Raw genomic sequence first — 23,462 nt, forward strand, 5'->3', positions numbered from 1 at the left:
TTTCTGCTGTTTTTTTTTTTTTTTTTCGTTTTTGTGTGTTGTATGCTTTTATTTTTTTGTTATTTAAATAGCATTGTATGTATGTCAGGGAGGCATTTACAAAGCTAGGAGGCATATGTTATTTCTCAGCCAAATACCAACTGCGGAGACACTGGCTGAAACTACTTTGCATACCCAATGGAACTGTGGGTATTTCATGATTGAATTTACTAATGTTGTATTCTGGGTTGTCTCTTTTTTTTTTTTTCTTTTTTTTCTTTTTTTTTTTTTTTTTTATAGCCTTCTTTTGGCTACCATATTACATCTCCGAAGACAAGGCAACCTGTTGCTTTGCTAAGGCAATTTGATGCATCAGTAGGTGACTCTACCCAAGAAACTTCACAATTTTCTGAAGTGTTTCCAGGTAATTATAGAGCAGGATCAACATCAGACCAGTAGTTGTAACATTAACGAGGAGTTATTTGTGTATAACTGTTAAAGACTGTACAAGTATGTGATAGAGACTGGAGAGAAGTATGTGATAAACTCATTGTAATCATCTTAATCACTTTCAGGTGTGTGAGGGTGAAGATGGAAGGTATTCACACCAAAGAAACACAAACCCTGAAGTGTTGTGTGAGAGCATTCCAATACCAACTAGTAAACTGGATTGCCCATGCCACTTCCACATTTTCAGATGCTGGATAAATACCAGAATGTCTTGTAATAATTAAAGCATGTTCAGGGTTTACCTATTGAAAAAGCTATATAGTTCTTTTGACAAAAGAACAACAACAAAAAGCCCAACAAAAACAATGAACCACAAAAACAGGAAGTTGATTTATTTTCCTTTTAGATATAGAGGATGTAGGGAAAGTAGTAGGTCGGGTTATAACTGTCTGTGTATATACAAGTCTAACTTTTCCTTCCATCTTTTAGAATAAATAAGTAATTATACTCCTGGGATATCTGATTAAAGAAAGAATAGGAAATTCCTCCAAAATCTTATGTGTAAAGACCAGAAGGTGCATTTTTGCATTACTTGTGTATCAACTGAACAAGATATATGTAGGAAATTGAGAGTACTTAATCAAAAGATGAGTTCCTTTTAAAGCATCTTTGCTGTTCTTATACACTTAAGGCAATATCAGCCTTCTGAATCCATTTGTAGCATCAATGCAGTGGCTTACATAAACTTCTACAGTGATGAAAACATCGGTTAGATTTTTATGTGGGACATTTCCTTAAAAGCAACCTTACAGCCATTATTTTCCCAGGTCTGAGCCCTTCCAAATATTTTTAAAGCATCCCTAATTATGTCATTTTGTTTGTTTTGTTTTCTTTAAACATAGTGCTACTGTGCTTAAATTCACTCTACACTAGTCTGGATTTTTGTTTACAGTTTGTTTAAAAAAATCCAAACAAGATGTTTCTTGAATCTTGTGACCTTTGTTCAGGTAGAAGCTAGCTGTAATTGCTGCTTTAAGTAATAGGTAAATACCATAGTGTGCTCTGCAAATACTTCGTAAATGCTAGAGAAAGTGGCCACAAATTGACTTAAATACCCAATATATTAATAGCAATTGTCATGTGAATTTTTTTCAGGAGTACTGGCAATTATCTTTATTAACAATATTAGTATACAATCCTTTTTTAAGGAACAGTAGATGCAGAAGAAACTGAGAGCTTAGTGACCTGAGAAGGATATTACTTGAAGTACTGAGGATATCCAAACTCCAAATATCTACCACAAGTAGAAGAGAAGCTAAATTAACTGAAGTAAACACACTTCATACTAAGTGTATCAACTTAGTATGTTAAGCAGAGCTTTTTAATAAATAGTATATAGTGTTCTACGGAGTCTGGATGTTTTCCTTCGAGCAGAAGCTCCTTGGTGATATAATAGCTTCTACATCTCATCAGTACAGTATTTCCTACTTTGTGTTCTGTCTGATAATCCAGAAGATTCTTAATAGACTTGATGGTTTCAGAGAGGTGTCCTTCTCAGTATAATCCTTCAAGATCACCGGTTCACTGCTATCTACCTCTCTCAGACTCCCTGTTATATGAAAAAACATTTTATTCAGTTTTTACTCCTATGGTTTTATGTTAGAGCTGGGTCTACGTTTATGCTACCTTGTGAACAACATTTTATGAAAATACATGTTTAGCTTGTGCTAATATGGTAGGCTACCTGAAAATGAAGTGTGAGCTTGGTATTATTAACATCACTAATTTTGTTAACTGAATGAAGATGTTCTTTCAATATTATAACTATACAGGCGATTGTTGATGGTTCTTGTATTGTGTTCAACTGGAAAAGACTGTTGTAATGAACAAACAGGACTGTTCACATCCCGTGAATGAGGTTGTTCAAACAATATACTTGGAAATTAATTGTAGGTCTTTTTCTTTCTTTCTTAGAAGACTTGGAAGCTCAAGCAAAAGAACATGCGAGTTCTACCAGCTGCGAAGATGCGTGGTGTAGTGTGGAGGCTGCAGCTGGAATACAAAAAGGCATTAATACAGAAACTGCTTCCAAAAGTGAAGCAAAGGTATTTTTTTCGTATTTTCTATTAATTACAAGTGTGAACTTGAACAAAAGTCACTTCTGTTGTTATTGTTTCTTTGAGTAAGGTTAAGTTTAGACTTCAATCTCAACCTACTTCAGCCTTTTATGCTGATAACTTGAATCCTAGCAGAAGTCTTTTACTTCTTAGACTAGTTTCTTTAGATTGTTACGATCTATGAAGTAGGTCTGGTCGTACCAGCACTGAATAGAAGAAACAGCACCTTTAACCTGCTGATCAATCTCTTCTTGCTGCAGCATAGATTGCTGTTGGCTTTTTTTTTTTTTTTCCTACAAGGGGATGTTGTTGGCTCATGGTCAACTTGATGACTACCTGGACCTCTGATTTTTTTTCTACCAAGCTGTTTTCCAGCTGGTCAGTCCCTAACCAGTACTGGTGCAAGGACTTATTCTTCCCCAGGCTGAAAGGCATTGTTCTTTGAAATTCACAATATTTCTCATCCTGTTTCTCCAACCTGCTGAGGTCTTTCTGAACTCAGCCAGCCCATCTTATGTATGAACCACACCTTTGCAGACTTGCTATGAGGCTGTGCTCTGTTCCATTATCAGCGTCACTGATAATGATACTGGCACAACATCCTTCCCTGGGATACCTCATTATGGACCTCAGGCTACTCATAGCCTCCTGACAGACTGTGTGCCCTGATAGCAACATGTTACAGCCAGTTCTTAGTCATAATCTCCTTGTCCACTCCATAACTCAACAGTCTTTTTATGAGGATACTGTGAGGGTTTGTGTGGATATCTATGAGAGGACATAAATGCAAGTTCACAAAAAGAAATCTTATCTACAAGAGAGATGGGAAGAGATTATGATCTAGAGGTGACATTGCCTAGTTATGCCAGTGTTTTGCTAAGAATAGGCAGTGTGCAAATTCAATAAGTCATGAGACTTCAGAGATGCAGAGAAGCGTGGAATTGATTTTGTTTCACTTTGTTGAGAGGCAGATGATTGGGAGTTATTTGGGAAGACAGTGCGTGTTTGGTCAGTTTCCTCCCTACTCTGTCTTTGGTTGTATTTACTTGTAGTCCCTAAAACCAAGCTAAGGCAGATAGGAGAATTTTATGTGTATCAAGTTGCCAAGTTTTAAAGGAACAGAAGCTTCCTAGCAGGCAATCCTTATGGCAAGCAGTCTTGGAAAATCAGTGGTTTTCCTGTTGTGGCGTTTCTCCTTGGCAACAGATTAAGCCTGGGGCAACAAGAAATATTAATATAATATCAGGCGTGCCACATCTGGCATAAATTCAAATACAAAATCATTCTTCATTTGGTGCTTAATCTGTTTTTCTTTGTTGTAGGATGGAGTTAATGAAGACAAGTTGGAAGGTGGCTTATCTAATCATTCTGACTCTGTCCTCAGTATTAGCACAATTGCCTCTGCTATTGCTAATGCTTCTTGCAGTGCTGATCCTTCCCAATTGGCTGCTATGATGATGACACTCTCCAATAAAAATAGAAAAAAGTGTTTCCTTCCTGGAATTGTTAAAGAGATGGAACTCACAGCTGATCAGGCATTATCCAGCCATGTGGAAAACAGTACATTTGATATGGAAAAATATCTCAAAAAAACAGATGAGATGGGACATGAAAGTGAGCGTGAGAGTACTGTGAAACTTGAGACATCTGTCCAGAACAGTATGTCTGAAAGCACTTCAATGGGTGAAGTGAGAAACAAAGAAACTCTTGTAGAAGACTTTTTAAATGATCATAATGAGCAGCGACTAACAGAGAAGCAGTTTCTGGATTATTTTAATGCAGAAAATGGTACTCAGAATATCTCTAGCTCATCTGGAGCTTCCAGGCATGAAGACAGAGCTGCAAATAGTGTTAAGTATTCAGAGAAGTTATCTGATATATTAAATAGTAAACATATGCAGTTGATGAGTGCTACTCTTAAATCTGATGTGCTGGATATCCAAACTTCACCTAGTAGAAACAAAGCACAGACATGTGAAACTCCTTTAGCATCTAAAAGGGAAATGGCACAGAGACTTCTGTTTGCTCAGGAGGCTGACAGTCTTACTAGCAGATGTTATAGCAGGGAAGATGGAGGAACAGTAGATCAAGTGAAAAATGCTGTTCCCGAACCATGTAATGATTTGGAGAGAAGTACAAGAAACATCGTGCCACTCAGCAATGTAAAATCTACCAAACAACCTGGTAAATATGTCTCAGTAAGTCCTACAAAAGCAAAGCCTGTGCAAAACCCTGATGAAGAGACGAAAAGCACAAAGGTGGAGGAGAGAGCCAAAGAGAGCAGTGCTGCTGGCAGTGGGAACATGAAACATGTAACTTTTGAGAAGCTCTCTCCAACTTGCCAAAATAGTGGTGGTAAGTAATTGCAACCAGTAATCTAAAAAAGATAAAAGCAACCAGTTGTAGAAAAGGCTTTTCTTGAAAATAGACTTGTTTCCTGTGCTTATACACTTATAAAATTCTGTTTATTTATCAGAGCATCAATCCATGCTCCCTGAATGTGACTTGCAGCCTTTAGAGGATGAGCAGTATAGCTTCAGGCCTTCAACTTCACCGCTGATTCACTCTTCTCCTAGTGACACTTCTGGAACAGCATTTTCAGGGTAAATTTTTTAGCGTGGGTTATAAGAATTGCTACAGTTTCATGGGGATCTTGGAGTCATCAGGTTTTAAAGTAAATATTGTTTTTGACTTCAGTTTATAGAAGACTTTTTTTTTTTTTTAAGACTAGGACTTTGTTCTGTGTGTAAGCTTACTCTTAGGTTTTAATGTATGTGTGGAGGAGCAGTCTTAAGCAATTGTTGATTTATTTCCCTTGCTGGTATGATGATAAGGTTGCGGGACAGGAATGTATCTGTTTCTGCTCAGGATTGTCCAGTAATGCAAGAATACAGAATACTCAGCCTGTAGCTAGTCAGATACTGTGGATACTTAAACCTTCGTGATGATGGAACTGTTGACTGCAGTATTTAGTTCTTATTCATTTTTTGTTATGGTTCTAGTTATTTAATAACAAAGCCTGATATTGTATACAACCAATGATGGCCTGGGTTGTTGTTGTTTTTGTTGTGTTTTTTAAAGTTGTGCTTAGGTCAGTTTTGTTCTCTAATTGATATCACTGCTTGTGGTGAGAGAATAATTAGAAATACTTGTATTACTTATGAACACTTTCATATTTGAAACTGTAACTTTGTCCCCAAGATTTCAGCATTTCTTAGCAACTGAATGGGTAATGTTTTTTTTTTTTTTTTTTTTTTTTTTTTTTTTTTTTTAAAATGAGTTCCAGTAATAAGAGGAGCTGTGTGAATTATAGGATTGCCACCAAGTCTTGTGGTTGTAAACATATGCTATGGCCAGTGGCAATTCATTTTCTTGTGGGCATGCATTCTGTGTCGTCTGACATACTTCCTATCTGTTTTTCAGGTCTGAGGCTGATTTTATTAGCACATCACATCATCCAAAATCATCTTGCAAGGAGAGTACTGTATCTCAGTCAATTTACTCAAGCCCAAGCATGAGCAGATTAACGTATGTCTCTGAATCTGACAGTACGCTTAAGAATACGTCTGTAATGTGTGATCCAGAGACACACTGGGTAAGAAAATCTATGACTGTAATTATGTCCTGTGCTCTGCCCTATGAACTGTTACATGGTCAAAATCATTTTTAATGGTTAGAACAGCCTGAAAGGTTTCAGAATAGTTTAGTGTACACTGTGCTTAGCAAAAAGGTATTGTGCTTTTCCCTCTTTTCTTCCCGACTCCCACGTTTCAGAAATTTAAATTCTGAAGTAGGTTTTGTTAAATTACAAACCCTAATGAATGTAAGAGTAAACCATTCAATGGACTTCTGGAAAGTGCTAGAGTTGGTGTATTTTTTTCCATGTTTTTCTGAGTTGCTTCTTGAGTAATTCTTTTCTTGGAATGCAGTGCAGCATTCTAGCAGCAGTTAGCAGGCTCTTTATCTGCTTTTTTCACCCCTGAGGCTCCCTTTCTGTTTTGTTTCATTTTCTGGTAAGAGTGCTTTCCTTTGCCTACAACCTAAGAAATGTTTATCAATGCGTATTTTAGCTTCCACCAATTGATTTCAGGACTGAAAATACCATTGGTCTACCTCTGATAATCATTCTCACTGTTCTTACTGATTTAGTAAAGAGTGTATATCAGAGTGAAACTTCAGTTCAGACTTGCAGTCTTATGCTGATTAAGATAGTTAATATTCTCTTACCTCAGTCCATGGTTACTTTGGAATCTGAGATCTTTGTTATGCTTCCCCCCTCCAAAATGTGCAACCATGTGGATGAAACTTTAAAACAAACAAGTTCAAAATCTCTTAGATTACAAAAATAAGTGATGCCATTTGAACTTCCACTGAGATAGGTACAACATCTTAATTACTTTGGAATTTCTCTAATGGTTAGTAGAAATGTTCACTGCTAGATGTATTTTTCATTTGTAGGTATGAGAAAAACACTAAATTTAAGGTCTGTGGGAGGACTTTGATAAGTAAATCGAGGCGGGGCGGGTGGGGGGGGCAGAAGGATGATATAATTGTTGCAAAAGAAATCACCACCAGCAGACCAATGCCCAGGCAATGTCCAAGGAACAGTTACTCTGGAAAAAATATGCCACAGTTTTATTTCTGAATGTATGGAGTATTTCTTTTTTGTCAGCTGTCCTGACCATCTCCCCTCCCAGCTTCTTGCCCACCCACAGCTTTACTTACTGCTGTGGTGAAGTGAGAAACAAAGGTGACCTTGACTCTGCCAACATTGCTCAGCAGTATTTGAAACATCAATATGTTATCAACACTGTTTTCATCACAAATCCAAAACATAGCACCACAGGGCTGCTGTGAAGAAAACTGGCTTCATATCGAGCAGATGCCATACACCTAGTTACATGTGACTTCAGATAGCAAACAGGCTGAAGCAACAGGCTTTCTTTCTCAGAGTAGATAGTCACAGATGTCTGAAGTCTTGTTTTTGTAACAAGACTTGACAGATTTGATCACTTAATGGTAATGGCTGCCGGTACCAATATTAGGGTCTGTTTCCTGAATCCTGTTTGCTTTTCTAGAATGTGTAATATTTGTCATAATACTGTGTATCACATTTGCTTACTAGAGTGAAAATGCAAGTGAACTAAGTACAACAATAATTCGAGCCAGCCCAACTCCTTCACAGGAGCAAACAAACAAGAATTTAGAAGACTACTTGTGCCAAAGAAACCGCAAAGGAATACAGTTCAGTGGTGATCAAAAATCAGAAGAAAATGAACTTGCGCATCCTGAAAGAAAGCTTGAAGGACGAGGTCAAGAACTGACCAAGGAAGATCTTCCAAAGAATGAAAGGCAGCTTACTTCTGCTGCCTCCAAAGTAGCAGCAACTCTTAAAGAGTTAGACCCTGTTATATCAGCTCTTGCAAGTAAATTCTGCGTCTTTCAGCCACTTCCTGTAAATGTTGGTGCACAAGAAGTATGGCAGGATCGCACCAATAAAGCACAGAGCCAGGGATTGCCATCCTTAAATGCGCTGCCTGTATATCCTGGATTAAGAACTTGTATTCCGATAAATCAAAACGCTCCTGGTGAACAGTATATTCCTATTTCAAGCTTTAAATCCCACATCACTACCTCTGAAAGTCAAACAGTTTCTTCTGTTGCGACGTTACTTCCAGGCCATTCCTTGGCAACAACTCAATTTGCACAGCAGCACCTAGGAAACATACCATCTACTGGAAACAAAGTTTTACCTCAGTTTCATGGCTGCAGCTCTGCAGGTTTTAGTGTACCACCATCAGGGCTTCCTTACTCCAGCATCTCAGCAGGACGTGTGGAAAATCCAGTTCCAGCAGGAATCCCTTTGGGTTCGAATATTGGTCCCGGTTCTTTGGGTACAGCTGCACTTTGTCATCCACACTCTACTTCCTGGAGCAAGAATACCTTAAATATAAGATCGTGTACTGTACAACCCCTTGGGACTAGTAGAAATGAGTGGGACTTTTCGACATCACCTGGTGTTGGTAAGGCTTATTTAAAGCGCACTTTTAAAATAGCTGTGGTCAGGAATAGCTAAAAGTACTATAAAGGAGTAAGTAAATGTAGGAGTGTGAGTGACCACAGCTGTTCTTTATGCAAGCTGATATTTGAGAAAAATGATATTACTGATTTTCTTTGGTTAATGGTATCTTCTGAATTTAGTGTCTATTCTTCTAGTCTTCCTAATACCCTTAAAATGTGTTTTTTGTAATCAAGGAAAGTAGATCTCAGCATTCAGTGGTTTTGTGGTTGTGGAAAGGATCTGTTGCACTCTTTGTTGTGAGGGAGAGAAATCCTAGCTGCAGTTTGTGCTAGGCAAGACAACTCGTGTCCTGGAAGTTCAGCTGTACTTTAGCTGAAAAGCAGAAGGCATTTCTGTCACTGTCATGGGCAGATATTAACAGCCAGTTAAGCCAAAAAATCCCAGAACTGGGGGGCTGAAGCTGCTTTCTGCTTTTTTCAATTAAAATATTTTCTTGATGCAAGAAAGCATTTCTCAGACGAGTTGACAAACTTGAAGTAAGGATAGCCTAAATGATACTTTATTCAGGATACTTGGAACTAACAGTAGCATGCTTCCTTCCTCAGGCCATGTAAAAGTACCAGAAGAGCTGAAGTTCCCTAATGCCTGCTGTGTGGGAATTGCATCGCAGACAGCTCTTAGCATTTTTAATCCAACTGAGCGGTGGCTGCAGGTCAGCATTGGAATACTCAGTATATCAGTCAATGGGGAAAAGGTAAGTATTTTTCAGTACACTTATATGCATAAAGCTGTAATCTTATCAGATGTCATACTGTGAAATAGTAGCCTTTAGAGAGTTGTAAGTTCTTTCCAGTTTATAGTTAATATAAACAAAAGCAGTGGTACCTCTCTTAGGCAGGCCTCTTGGTTTATTCCAGTGAGTAGGAATAGTAAGTGTAAGTATCTCAGGATAAGATTGACTTGAAAATTTATCTTGTGTGCATAAATTCTGGTAGGTTTGAGATCACTGCTTATTAATTTCTACCTTTCAAATATAGTAAATATTGCAGTTCCCATGTTAATCTGTTACTAGATTCTGGACAGAAGCCCCAGTAACTTTCAGGCTGACCTATCAACCCTTTAACTCTTTAGATTTAAAGCAAATGCCTACAGTTGAGTCAGATGAAAGTGGGGCATAAAAATGTTGATGCAATAAATGTGGTATTTTGAATGAAGCTGTCCTCTAACAAAAAGTTTGTTGAAGTTGATGTCGATTTTGCTTTTCAGGTGGATCCTGTAAAATATCAGTGTCTCGTGTTCAAGAACAAAACGATTGTAGGACCCCATTCTACTGATGACCTGAAAATACTTTTCTTACCTTGTCATTCAGGGATCTTCCAGTGTATTCTCAGTGTTTCATCTTGGCCACTTTCTGCAGATGCTGAGACAGTTGTTCAAGCAGAAGCTTTGGCAAGTAGGGTAGTTCTGACAGCAGTTGCTGAAAATCCTATTTTAGAAGTAAGTAACTACTACTTCTGTGGTTTTTGTTGTTTTTTTTTGTTTGTTTTTAATTGGAATTCTGTGAATAATTTAATGATAGTGAAAAAGTGCGAATAAAGACTGCTCCTCATGGGAACCTGGAATTTCTTATGTTTGGAATGAATAGGGAATGTAAGGGTGTATATATGTATATTAAAAGCTTAAACAAAGGAAGTTTTAATTGTGGAAGAGCACGTAGCTGGATATGAAAAATTATTGAGCAACTCTGAAAATAATAAATGTCTCATTATTAAAAGAATGGATGAGTTTTTTAACATATAATGCTTTCTCAGAATTCTGGATATCACAGCATTAAAATATAGTAAAAAGCATTTATTTCCTATTGTAAGGATTTTTTTAAAAATCACATGGCATAGGTTTTGTCCTGTTTATTTATTCCTTTGAGCTCATTTATTGTTGCAGAGAGTATTTCCGTTCAGACTAATTCGTAATTAAAAGTGGATGGATGGAATACTTTGTCTTCTGTCTTATGAAGAGCAAGTGGATGGGAGACAGTGTGGTAGTTGTTCCAAGAATTAAATTTGGATTTATGTGGTTGTGAATTTATGAGTCTGGTTGAGCAGAAATGTGCATAATGTTACTTCTGGAGATGTTGCAGCAAATTACATTCTTGTCCGTGGCCTTGCTGACGAAAGTCAAATTTTTCCAGTGTTGACCACAGCTTATAAACCTTTATTTTGGCCGTAAGCTGCTCTGTTAACCTTGTTGGCTAAACTGTATATTTTAAAATAATTTTAGTGCTCTTTTATTCCAGTATATGTGAGTAGGTGTAATACTTCTGTACTTTTTCCATAAGTTTGAATTTAAATGATTTTTCATCAGTAGTTGGACAAAATCCATCACTGTCGGTGTTCTTCATGATGTGGCTTCTTGAAACTTGCTTCATCTTTAAATTAAAAGTAAATTCTCCAGTTTCCCTACACATCTTGTTACACTACAGAGACTGGATAATGTGCCAAATAGAAGTGATATTTTCTTTCAGATCACTGAAAGAAAAGTATTTTGTTATACTAACAAAATTAGCACTTCAGATGTTTTTCTACAGTTTATGTAGCTATAATGTTACAGGTGGCACATTCTTCTTGCTAGCAGTAATGATAGTTTAAATTTGTTTCATGCTTATGTCATACTAACCAAAATAACCTGACTATGTAATGGATTTTGGTGGGTAAATATTGCACTAATGTTGACTTAAATGATGAGACAATACATGTGAGCCAAAGCCAACTGGGTATATGCACTTTTGAAGTCCGAACAAATGTCATGTAGATACAACTACCCCTGGTAGAAGGTGTGTATTCTATGTGCTGGTATGGCATTACAGAAATAATGCTTCCTGCTGCTTTTGTATTCTAGTTCATTTTTGAGGTTTTCTTTCCTTAAAAGTTCTGCTTTGTCTTAAAACCAGGTGGAAACAGGAAAACAAGATTATCTGGATTTTGGTGACTTGACTTCTGGCAGTTGGAAGGCTCTTCCGTTAAAAATTATCAACAAAACCCATGCTTTTGTGCCAATTAGACTTATTATTAATGCAGTAAGTACAGTAGAATTCCTGTATGTAAAAGCTAACTTCTTGTGATACTTAAAATTTTAATACAAATGAATTTTAATACAAAACACTGCTATTTTACTAAAATGTACCCTTGACTCTGGATGTAAAATTCCCAAGAAGTGTCTCATGTTAGTCAGGAAGTACACATTTTTGCTGACTGGTGATCTGATTCATCTGTAATGGTACCAATGAAAGTGCTTCTGGGACAATTGCACCTTGTCCTGTCTTTCATTTCAGCCAGCCCAGCTGCAGTCTGCTGCCCTGTGTTGCCTGATTTGAGACAGTAAGGCAGCAGACAGCAGAAAGGTTTATGATGCCTAAATCTTCCCTCTGGAAAGTTGAAGATGGATTGCACTATTCTAGTGGAATGTGTGCTTTTCTAACAGTTGACTATTGAAATAAGCAGCCCTGCTTCACTGCATCACAGAATGGCCAGGGTTGGAAGGGACCGCAAAGATCATGAATTTCCAACCCCCCTGCCACAGGCAGGGCCACCAACCTCCCCGTTTAATACTAGACCAGGCTGCCCAGGGCCCCATCCAACCTGGCCTTGAACACCTTTAGGGAGAGGGCATCCACAACCTCTCTGGGCAGCCTGTTCCAGCACCTCACCACTCTCATAGCAGAGAACTTGCTTCATAGAAAGTTTAATGAGTTCTGTCTTCATTTGCTGGAGGAAGAGCAGATCTGTTTCTGCTTTGTCTCCCACTAGGCAGTAATACCCTCTGTAACTTGCTACATTATGCTCCTATTTGCATCTCTTTGGCAGTGCAGGTTTTGGGTTAGTGTCTAGGCTTGCTGCTGTTTGCTGTGGGAAGAGTTTTTTCTTTTCCTCCTGTTGTACGGGGACAAGAGAGAAAGGTCTGGCTTTGTGTTAACGCTGTGGGTTATCATCTCAGTTACTAGTAAGATTTAGTCTTGCACAGCCTAACTGGTTTAAGCCTTCTGCTTACCACTTCCAGCTCAATTCCTTCTATTACAGAGGATTTCTAACAATTTTTAGAGGGTTTTCTGCACTATGACATACCAGCTGAGACTACAGGCTAATTTTTTATTTCTTTTTTCCAGACTAAATTGCTTAGAGATAGCCTTGCATTTGTCAGCTTTGTCAGTTTTGTTTCAGTAAGTATTTTAATACTTTAAAAATCTCTATTTTGTGGACAGAATGCAGTAGCTTGGCGTTGCTTCACGTTTTCCAAGGAACCAGTTAATTCTTCTAATGAGCAATCACTCCAAATGGATACAGTTTCTCAGGTAGCAGCTCCATCTGTTGTAAATCATGTGATCCATGCAAGCTATGATGGACAAGTGAGTAGTTGGAGTTTACTGATTCTTTCTGTTACTTACTGTCTGAAATGCGTTCTGATTATCTGAATTCACAGTAATGTTTTTTGTAATCTACCTAGTGGAGTTTGGGGTTTTTTTTTTTTTTTTGCTTTATTTTTTCTCTAGTAATTCCGTTCATTCTGTAAGATGAATCAACCAATTTCTTTTTCAGGATCCTGAGGTTTTAACAGTTTGGGTTCTGTTCCATGCACCTAAGAAACAAATTTCTTGTTCAGGTATAGCAATTTGAATTTCATTTCAGTTAAAAAACAAACAAACAAACAAACAAACAAAAAAAACTTTTAATGTATATTTAGAATATAGATGTGTGTTAGAATTTTAGGAACAGGCTGCAAATTTGAACTGAAACATTCTGTCTTTGTCTTATATGTCCTGATGTTTCCATTGCTCAACTTCTCATTCAGTTTTAGTTCCTGAAGGAGATGGCATGCTTCTGTGTCTTAATGTTTTAGGCATTAATGGGTTATTTACGGTAGCAGACTGTACAAAATGGTTATTTATTGCAAAATAAGTGGAATGTGCTCTACTCCTTTTACTGAGGTTCTGTGAGACTTGGGTTGTACGTGTGTGTATGTGACTTCTAGCAGACTTGCTTAGTTTCTTCATTCGTGGACTTGTCCCTAGATGCCTTGGGTCCAGCAGAGGAATTCTTGGCAAGAGTTGATGTGGAAGTGGATAGCCCAGGACCTAGTAGTGTGATTGAAAGTATTCCTCTCCGAGCAAGAGCTGGAACAGCCAGGATTCATGCTCCAAAGGACTTACAGGTTTGCATGTATTTACAGAGTATGTTTTAAGAACAGTTTGCCTCTCCTAGTCTGCTTGTGGTAACATGTTTGTATTTAGAATACAGATGTGTGCATGCATAGATAGACACTTATTTCCTTTTTCCAGACAATACATCTGTCTGCTAGTGTGGGTTCAACAGCCAAACAACAACTGCCATTGAAGAATGCTGGAAACATTGGTGTAAATCTGAAACTTAAGGTAGGCTGGCTTTTCCATCTTAAAATCATGTTTTGTGCTGTTAACCTATTTGGAAAAAAACAACTAGGGCTAAGCCTTGGGATCCTTGCTTAAATGTGGTTTGACAGAAAAGTTTTCAAGTTTACGTAGAGAATGAAAGATAGCCAGAATTTAGCTCGTATAAGTGGGGAAAAAAAGATGAGAGTTTTTTTTGTTGAATTTGCTCAGCTTCAGTTTATTTGTTATAACAAATATATTTTTATTTACATAGATTTTAACAGACTTTTTAAAAGTAGAATCCTGAGCTACATAGCGGATGTTATTTAGCTGATGATGTGAAGTACATTTAGATTAAAGAGGAATTTAAGCACTGGTAAACATTTACAATTTCTAAAAATGCTGTATTTGTTTTCTATGGACAACTTGCCAAGTCAAGTACAAAACTAAGTTATTTTCAGAGAATCTGGGGAACGTATAGACCCAGACTGAAAGGTAACTAGACTCACTGTAACTAGCACTTTGCGGTTAAAGGAAGGGGTGATTGGTCTCATTTTACAGCTAGATATCTCACATTGTCTTACATCTAGATTTTTCACATCGCTGAACCTCACATCCCTAAACCTCTGGGTGAGAACTGGGGGAGCAAATTCCTATGCAATATAAGGGCAGAGCGAGTCTGAGACTATACATGAGACTGAATATAAGGTATTCCCAGTTATGTATAAAAACTGGGAGAAGAACTTGTGAGTAGCCCTGCTGAGAAGGGCTTAAGGATCCTGGTTGATGAAAAACTGAACTTGAGCCAGCAGAGTGCGCTTGCTGCATGGAAGGCTGATGGTATCCTGGGTTCCATCAGAAGAGAGGAGGCCAGCAGGGTGAGAGAGATGATTGTTCTCTATTCTGCCCGTGGGAGGCTCCAGCTGAAACACTGTGTCCCACATCTGGGGTAACCCAACACAGGAAAGATGTGGGGCTTTAAGAGAGGGGTGGCCATGAAGATAATCCAGGGACTGTATGAAGATGGGCTGAAGGAACTGGGCTTGTTTAGCTTGGTAAAGAGAAGGCTGCAGGGATACCTAATGGCAGCCTTTCAGTATTTAAAGGTAGCTTATAAACAGGAGAGAAATAAACTTTTTATGTGGGTAGATAGTGATAGGACAACGTGGAATGGTTTTAAACTAAAAGAAGGGAGATTTGGATTAGATATCGAGGAAGGTTTTTTAATGAGAGAGTGGTGAGGTGCTGGAGCAGGCTGCCCTGAAAGGTTGCGGATGCGCTGGCCCTGGAGATTTTCAAAGCCAGGCTGGATGATGCCTTGGGCAGCCTGATCTGATAATTATCTAGCAGCTTGCAACCTTGTCTGTGGCAGGGAGAGGAGGGGTGGGAGGTAGGATGGGAGAGGGCAGGGCTTAGAACTTGATCCTTGTCCCTTCCAACTCAAGCCATTCTGTGATTCTGTGATGGTGAGGTCTGTTTACAAATATGCAAAAAAGTCAGGGTTGTGACTACATCATTTCTCAGAGTGGAAGCCATGGAGATTGTGATGTTAGTCATGCATCCTAATGTTATATTAGTGCAATGATATGAGTAATGGTTGGTAACACGTGAGGAGATCAGTGATGCTGCTTTGATAGTGGTGTATCATTGCTCTGTCTCATTTCTTTGAATCTCATTCAGTGTTGTATATACAGTTGATGTCTTAAGATGTCTTCTGTTGGGTATAGTATAAGTATCTCTAACTGTGGAAGAATTTGGCTAGAGCACAATTATGTGAAAAAGTTTTGAACTTGATGGGTGTGTTTATGTTGTCTGAAGCTGTAAGTACAACAGATAGATAGCCAGCTTTTATTATATGTTGTAGAAATAATGCCTTCCTCAAATAACCAACACTTTTTCCCCTGCCTGCACACATGCACCGTCAGATATCAGGACAGGACAGTTGCTTCTCTGTTGAACCTGATGATCTCTTCCTTCTTCCTGGAGAAGAACGAGAAGTGACTGTGAAATTTTCTCCAAAAAATGTAGCGTCTACTCAAAGGTGATGTAACTATTTTGAACAGTACTTTTCAACATTAAGGTCATCAACAAATGTGAAAGTTTTTATCCATGAGAGAGTTGTTTCAACTTCTGATGCTTTCTTGAGTCCTAGACTTCTGCTGATTCAACTGTTCCATAGATTTCCTGCCTCATTTTCTCTACATTAACTTAATGAGCTGCTGTTTCTTTTCTTGTCACAAATCAGCAGAGATCTTATAGCTTACTTCTAAGCTACAACAAAGTTTTCAAGTATTTACCTTTAGCAGCCATTGTAGTTGCTTCTTCACCCCACTGAGACAAGGGAAATATTCTTTCCCTTTCTTTTTACAAATGAAAACCTGAAGCTCAGACCAGGATCAAATTAATTCATTCATTTTGGCTACCATAACTGAGGTTAGTATGTGAATCTTCTCTAAAAATAATGTGTATGTTTCATTCATAGAGATATGCACTCATATATTTTGCACGTTAATTAGCTGATCTATATGAAGTAGCCAAATGGCTTGAAGGATTTAAATTTTGTCACGCTTAAAGCTGGTCTTTGCTATAAAATAGAGTGTATTCCCTTTAAGAAGGTACTTTTAAAAGGCCCGCCTGTAACTTTTTTCCAGTTATGTTTTGTTTTCATTAGCTGTTCTTGTTCTGTGCTGGGATTAAAATCTACATATTTATTTTTTTAAGTGTTTTGAAAATCCTTGTGTTGCCATCTGGGCCTCAGTACGAAGTGGTGATAAAAGGTGAGATGGAATCAGGGGGAAATAGACCTGTGTTTACAGCTGCTGCAGATATTCCACCTATTCTCTCCAACAAGCAGTTCATTGCCTGGGGAGGAGTAAAGCTTGGAGAATCAGTGTAAGTAGCAGTTCGTATAGAATATTATTCCTGAATTAATCTATTTGAATTTGATTACGTTCTGATGTTAAAACTACTAGTGATAGAGAATCCGTTGCATCTCTACAATAGCTTATCATTCAGACTAGTTCTTGTCTGAATTTTTTAGTTTCAAAATTCCAGCTTTGCTGTTAATTACTGTTGAGATATACTTCACTGCTGCTTTAGTATGTCAAGATTGCAAGTTTTGAAGTTCTTTGGACTTGTCGTATTGCTTTGGGGACAAATCCGCTATTGTTCTGATACTGAACTTCTGGAGGAATGTAGTGATGCTTTGGGTTATCACTTTAGATTGATCCACATTCATAACCAAGAATCACTTCTGATAGCTACGTTGCCATTTTTCTGTTTTGTCAATATAACTTATTTTGAAAATAGCAGTCTTGGATGTTTGGGGATGACTTTCTCGACCCTTTATTTTCTGTTTATTCTGAAAAGTAGCTTTGACTCACCAAAGCCTACTAGGAAATTTAATTCTTTTTATGTTTTTTTTTTGTTTCAATGCAGTATAGCAGTGTCTGCTGCTGAAAGCTGGGAAGAATTGTTCTCTCTCTGTGTTTGTTTGCAGCAGCTGTATGATCTTCCTTCATTGCTTTTTATGAGTTTTAGGGCTTGTCAGATTGTTTTGTTGTTGGCTTCTGCCTCTCTAAAATGGAAAGGGTAGTAGCTGTTCTTACTGGAGAACTTTCTTACCTCTGTTGAAGGCCAATCTGAGTAGCAGATATCTGGTTTATGTCAGGACATATCAAAGAGGTGGGGGGAAGAATACTTTTCATCATCAACATTTGGCAACATCAACCTGATGCTGCCAAAGGCTCTTTGTGGTATAATTATGTTGAAAAGTATATGAAAATATTAGCCTTAATTTAGTTCTCTGCCACTGTACCAATGGATCTGGGTCATGCTATTTACAAGATTGCTTCTTCATAACTGAGTGGTTCTGGATAATCTTAATTGTATCTGTCTTAGTTGTTTGTTTTTATTGACAGAATTTTGGTATTGACAAAACTGCTGTGTTAAGAGAAAGTAATGTATTTATAGCTCTTCTGCTGTATGAAAACTGATGTTAATGTTATATAATACTGTAAGATCTGTAAGTTTGAGAATACAGTAATAACTTTCTACTTGAAAGTTGTACTAGAGGCATTTTTTTCATGAAGTGACTTAAATTTTCCTATTTCCATTGCTCACACGAATAAATATATACAGCTGATTAATGTTTGCTGCAAAATATAACTGAACTTCATATTTTTTCAGCCAACAGAAGTTAACTTTAAGAAATAACTCTCCATCTGTGACTCAGCATTTAAGACTGGTGATAAGAGGTCAGGATCAGGACTGTTTTCAGGTGACTGTAAATTTCTCTTTATCATTTATGACATCAGGATAATATAAAAATGTCAGAATTTGTCTCGCTTGTAGCACATCCTTAGTGGTGAATGAGCCAGATTAGAAACCAAGCTGTAGAAGACCTGTGTAAATTAAATTAATCACAGAATGAATTCTGAATTTGATATTTTGGATTAGCAGCTCACTGTATTTTTTTATTTTTTTTTTTAGTCCAGGTGAATTAAATGAGGTTAGAAATTAAATGTTTAGCTATGGTCAGTGGAATGGCAAAATTTAAAATAATTTTTCCACTTTGCATAGAATTTCATGTGTACCTTCATGCAGTAAGTGTGTAATTTTCTGCCTATTTTCTCAACAAAATATTTTGGGTCATCGTATGGTCTTGTATTGTACTGATGAGGATTTTGTTAACTCTTCTGGTTTTCTCTGGTTGTCATGTCCCATGTGCTAACCTTTGTACCATGTCTGTGTATCGAAGGACTGAAGCTGTGTACAATTTCACTTGTCATGTGAAGTCATACCGGCCATGAATTAGGCAGTGATAGTCCTCTTCAGATTATGTTTTTCAGGTCAAGGATGGTTCTGAAGCACCCAGTAAATTCTGTCGGTGCTCTTGATCAGGCAGTTAACATAACTCTTTGTATCTTTGACACATAACTCTTTGTATCTTTGCCTGTTTGATTGAAGGTGGTGGAGGTCAAAAACAGTGGTGTTGCTCTTTCTGCCCAGGCTCTGTTAGATCTTGGCACTGAGGTGGAGGACCTTGCCCATCTTTGTCTTGGTTTGATTATCCATAAGTAGAGATGAGTCAGGCATATGCTGAAGTGTTGATGGACTTGTGCTGCAGCTTGGATAGATGCAATATTGTCAAAGTGCCAAATAGGTTTTGAGATCTAGACTTCTCACAAAAGAGAACATTAGTAACTGTATGTAATGGTGCATTAGATGCCATGGTTGTTGTATGGAATTTTAGACATTAGAATCTGATTTTTGTTTTTTCAATTCTTGGTGTTTCTCTTGTGCTTATCAGGAAATTCAACTTGCATTTATTTACTGGTTGATCTGTAGCCTTTGAAAGGTGGCTGGTTTTCTCTGGGTCGTTGACAAGCTTGTGATTGTTTCTAACAATCTGAGAGGCTTTTAACCAATATGGCTAAAGTTCCCTCATTCCTCAGTGAAGGTGATCTGTACAGAATTGTTTGGTAGGTTGTTGATCTCTGTTTCCTTTGAAACCAGAAAGCCAGCTGATGGTACTACAATTTGTGTGCCTTATTCTTTACTAACATAGTTGGCCATGGTTAAGGGAATGTCTGGCAGTTGTTGCAGGTAGCCTGGGAGTCTGTTGACTGGTAAAGACAGTAAAAGAATTAACATTCCAAATAGAAAGCTATTTTCCAGTTTTACTCCTACCTAGTGTCAACAATTGCATATTATTCCTCCCTACCTGTATTTTTTCTCAAGAATGCTTGAACTTGCTAAGTAGTTTAACACTTAATATGGCTGAGATGTGGTTTCTTAATTAATGAGTTCATACTTCTGTCTGGTGTACCTCTTCATTCTTCTTGAGCATCTATTACGATGAGACTACTTGGAATCACAAAATCATTAAAGTTGGAGAGGAGCAAATGGCTGTTACCCAGAAAGGAGTATTAGGATACCTGTTTCTGACTACCCTGAAGTTTGTGAAGGAGCTGCTTAAACTGTTCTCACTTTCAAAAGTTGTGGTCTCCCAGCTCAATCTAAAGCTTGTGTTTAGTGCTTCCATGGGCTGTATTTCCTCTGTGGCTGCCTAGATGAACATGGTAGTGAAGCTGTACTGATAACCTTCCAGCTGGAATCATAACAGCATTGCAACAGATTGGAGCTCAGTTTGCAGCTCTTCAAACTGCTGCAGTACAACAGACTCAATACTGGGTAGAATGGTCCTATTGCTGGTGCTTTTTCCATGAGTGATTCAAGACCTTACTTCAAGGGACTGTGTATGTAGGAAGGAAGAAGGAAGAACTGGAATCAGCTTTTGGAGTTTCCATGATGACAGTTTTGTTATACAAATTCGTTATACAAATACAGATTTATAGCCCTTCTTCCTCAGCTATTCAGATCTGCTCTGTAAAATCTTCAAATGAGAAAGAATTAATGTAGCATTATGAACTTCAGCTTCATGCACTGTATTAAGGTTTGAACCCAGAAAGTTCTGTTATCTGAAGTGAGAGCTCACTGTCAGTGAACTTAGTTTTTCTCTTCTATGTTAAGCATCACAGCCTTTAATATCTACCACCGTCGATTACTTACTCCAGATTTTGAAGTTTGTTTTGGTTTGGTAGTGAAATAAGTCTTATTAATTATTTTTCTCACTGTAGTCATTCATTTATTGTATCTTTTTTTCTGTAGCTGCAAAGTATATTTGGATCAGAAGAACGTTTAACTAGTAACTGGGAACTCAAAATCCGTCCCAAAGAAGACACTAACATATACTTGATGTTTACACCTACTCGAGTAACTTTCTTCTTTGCAAAGCTGGAAATCAAACAGCTGGGAATTAGATCACAGCCAGGAATTAAGTTTACTGTAAGAGTCCTAATGTAATTTCTGATAATATTAAACATAAATTTTTCTTAATTGTTAGAAGTCTGTTGTTTCTGTCAAAAAGTTGAAATTTCTGGAGATATCCACTGTGTGTATTTGCATACTGCTTAGAAAGTAACATGGGTATTGAATTTTAGTTTAAGTAGCCTTAACTTTGGTATGTACTTCATTCCTATTGTGAAGAATGAAGAAATGGTTTATGTACCTTTTAAAAAGTAGCCTGTTTTTAACTGTAGTTCTGTTAATATGTATATTGTTGTTGAATGTTGTGATTTTACTGAAGTTTAGTGAGAAGGCATTCATTTGAAATACTGTTGTTTTTTGTTTGTTTTTCCCAGATACCTTTATCTGGATATGGAGGAACCAGCAATATAATTTTAGAGAGCGTTAAAAAACTGTCAGACAGCTACACGTTAACACTGGATGGATTATTGCCTTCAAGATTAAAGAGGGTTTCTTTCTGCGTGAGAAATACAGGTTCTCGTGCTGCGTTTGTGAAAGCACTGTGCTTTGCCAACCTACAGACAAAAACAGTTGTAGACCCTCAAGTAATGACAGTATCTCCAGAAAAGTTCATACTGACAGAAGGAGCACATGAAGTAAGTATATTGCCTGATTATGAACGAGTTGTATTGATTAAAATGTGCTTAATGAAAGCATCCCACTCGTTCCTCATTGAAATCTCATCTAACTTTTTAAAATTTCACTCAATTTTCCAAACATTAGTACTAAAACGAAGATTTTTTTTTCCCAAATGTTGTCTGTTTATTTTATCAGATGATTACAGTAACATGGAATCCCATGGAAAAGGAGAGGAACTTTCTTAAACCAAAGACATTGTTATCAACAATATGTTTCTTTTGTGGTGATGAAATTTCCAGGCAGCGATACCGTAGGTGAGATGTCCTTTGTTATTGTTATATAGCCATATATTCCACAAAATGTTAAAACTGAAAGTGTATGCTGCCGTGGTTTTAGCGTGCTTCCAGGAATGGCAAGCACAATACGAGAAACCTAGATGATAAGGACAGATGTGGTAAGTCTTACGTCTGATATTTGTTTATTTAAAGGTGGCTGCTTATGATGGCTTGTTTGTTTTTTTTTTTTTCTTTTTTCTTTAATGTTTAGTTTACATACTGTAGCTGCAATTCTAGTTAAGGATTTTGTTCTTTTTATATTCTTGAGTGTGAACGTGTTGGTTTTTGTGGATGGATTTTGTTTTTTGTGTGTATATGTGTGTGTATATCAGAAGAGCAGTCTTCTGTTTTACTATCTTCTTCTGTCTTTTCCCAATGCATGTGTAACTTTAATTCTTTTTTAGTAAAACACTCTTGAAAGGAGTAGTACTAAAATTCAGTAAATTCAGTTTTGATTGAGATAAGCATCTTGATTTGGTGAATTATATGAAGAAAGGCAGCATGCGAGTGAATGTGTATGTGAGAAAAATAACATCCACGCAGAGATGATGTGGAACTTTTTGGAGAGGTTCCAGAGGAGGGCCACAAAAATGATCCAGGGGCTGGAACACCTTTCCTATGAAGACAGGCTGAAGGAACTGGGCTGTTCAATCTGGAGAAGAGAAGGCTTTAGAGGATGTCATTACAGCCTTCCAATACTTAAAGGGAACAGGAGGGAAATCCAGATTTTTACATGGGTAGATAGTGGTAGGACAAGGGGGAATTATTTTGAAGTAAAGGAGAGGAGATTAGAAGGTTATCTCCGTGAGGATGGTGAGGTGCTGCAACTGGCTGCCCAGAGAAGCTGTGGGTGATTTGTTCCAGGAAGTTTTGAAAGCCAAGCTGGATATGGCCCTGGGTAGTTTGATCTAATGCTTGATTTATTGATTGGCAGCTCTGCCCATGGGAGAGGGACTGGAACTTAATGGTCTTTGACGTCCCTTCTAATCCAAGCCATTCTGTGAAATCTGTAGAATATATCTAACCAAGCTTCAATAGATGCTGTATTTATATTTTAATTTGTGTAATAAATGCATAAAAATATAATGGTGTGTTCTGCTTTCAATGACATAAGTGTCTGTGCACAGCATGCTATCATCATACAAAACGCTGACAAGAGACAGAATACTGAGGAGTCAATGATCACAGAATCACCAAGGTTGGAAAAGACCTACATGATCATCCAGCCCAACCATCCACCGATCACCAGTAGTTCTCACTAAATGTTTGGACGTTGTGTTGAGGGACATGGTTTAGTGAGAGCTATTGGTGGTCGGTGGATGGTTGGGCTGGATGATCTTGAAGGTCATTTCCACTTTGGTGATTTTGTGATTTTGTTCTTTGAACACCTTCAGGGTCGGTGACTCCACCACCTCCCTGGGCAGCACCATGCAGTGTAAAGCTTCTTTCTGTGAATGAGGAATCTTTCACTGTTACCTAAAGCCTTACTGAAGTCATTGTACCTATTGTTATCCAAATAAAGTATTAAAACTAGTAGAATTTAACCATTGGACTTGGAATAAAAAGCTCATATTATATAGCTGCGTGTCTGATAATCTTATCAACAATTCAGCCTGTCAGATATTTCAGAAATGGTAAAAGTTAGTGATGGTAGATAATTATCTCGCTCATTTCTTCTGATCCATGTTTTTAATGCTTTGAGTAATTCAGTG

General features: G+C 37.6%; 1 protein-coding gene across 1 annotated transcript in view; it reads left to right on the plus strand.

The window, feature by feature from the left end:
• The window catches only part of CEP192 (centrosomal protein 192), a gene marked incomplete at both ends in the record, with an annotated part of 55,783 nt that overhangs the window by 12,762 nt on the left and 19,559 nt on the right, over positions 1-23,462 (plus strand). Inside the window, 19 exons of the mRNA XM_079533881.1 lie at positions 280-403; positions 2,404-2,534; positions 3,869-4,901; positions 5,023-5,149; positions 5,970-6,141; positions 7,672-8,569; positions 9,174-9,322; positions 9,835-10,065; positions 11,516-11,641; positions 12,824-12,967; positions 13,158-13,221; positions 13,631-13,770; positions 13,898-13,990; positions 15,892-16,007; positions 16,688-16,858; positions 18,155-18,245; positions 20,639-20,815; positions 21,172-21,432; positions 21,611-21,729. Coding sequence (XP_079390007.1) covers positions 280-403; positions 2,404-2,534; positions 3,869-4,901; positions 5,023-5,149; positions 5,970-6,141; positions 7,672-8,569; positions 9,174-9,322; positions 9,835-10,065; positions 11,516-11,641; positions 12,824-12,967; positions 13,158-13,221; positions 13,631-13,770; positions 13,898-13,990; positions 15,892-16,007; positions 16,688-16,858; positions 18,155-18,245; positions 20,639-20,815; positions 21,172-21,432; positions 21,611-21,729 — 4,367 coding nt within the window. The remainder of the gene's footprint in view (positions 1-279; positions 404-2,403; positions 2,535-3,868; positions 4,902-5,022; positions 5,150-5,969; positions 6,142-7,671; positions 8,570-9,173; positions 9,323-9,834; positions 10,066-11,515; positions 11,642-12,823; positions 12,968-13,157; positions 13,222-13,630; positions 13,771-13,897; positions 13,991-15,891; positions 16,008-16,687; positions 16,859-18,154; positions 18,246-20,638; positions 20,816-21,171; positions 21,433-21,610; positions 21,730-23,462) is intronic.

This window comes from Tetrao urogallus, assembly GCF_951394365.1.
Source record: "Tetrao urogallus genome assembly, chromosome: 3".
Taxonomy (NCBI): domain Eukaryota; kingdom Metazoa; phylum Chordata; class Aves; order Galliformes; family Phasianidae; genus Tetrao; species Tetrao urogallus.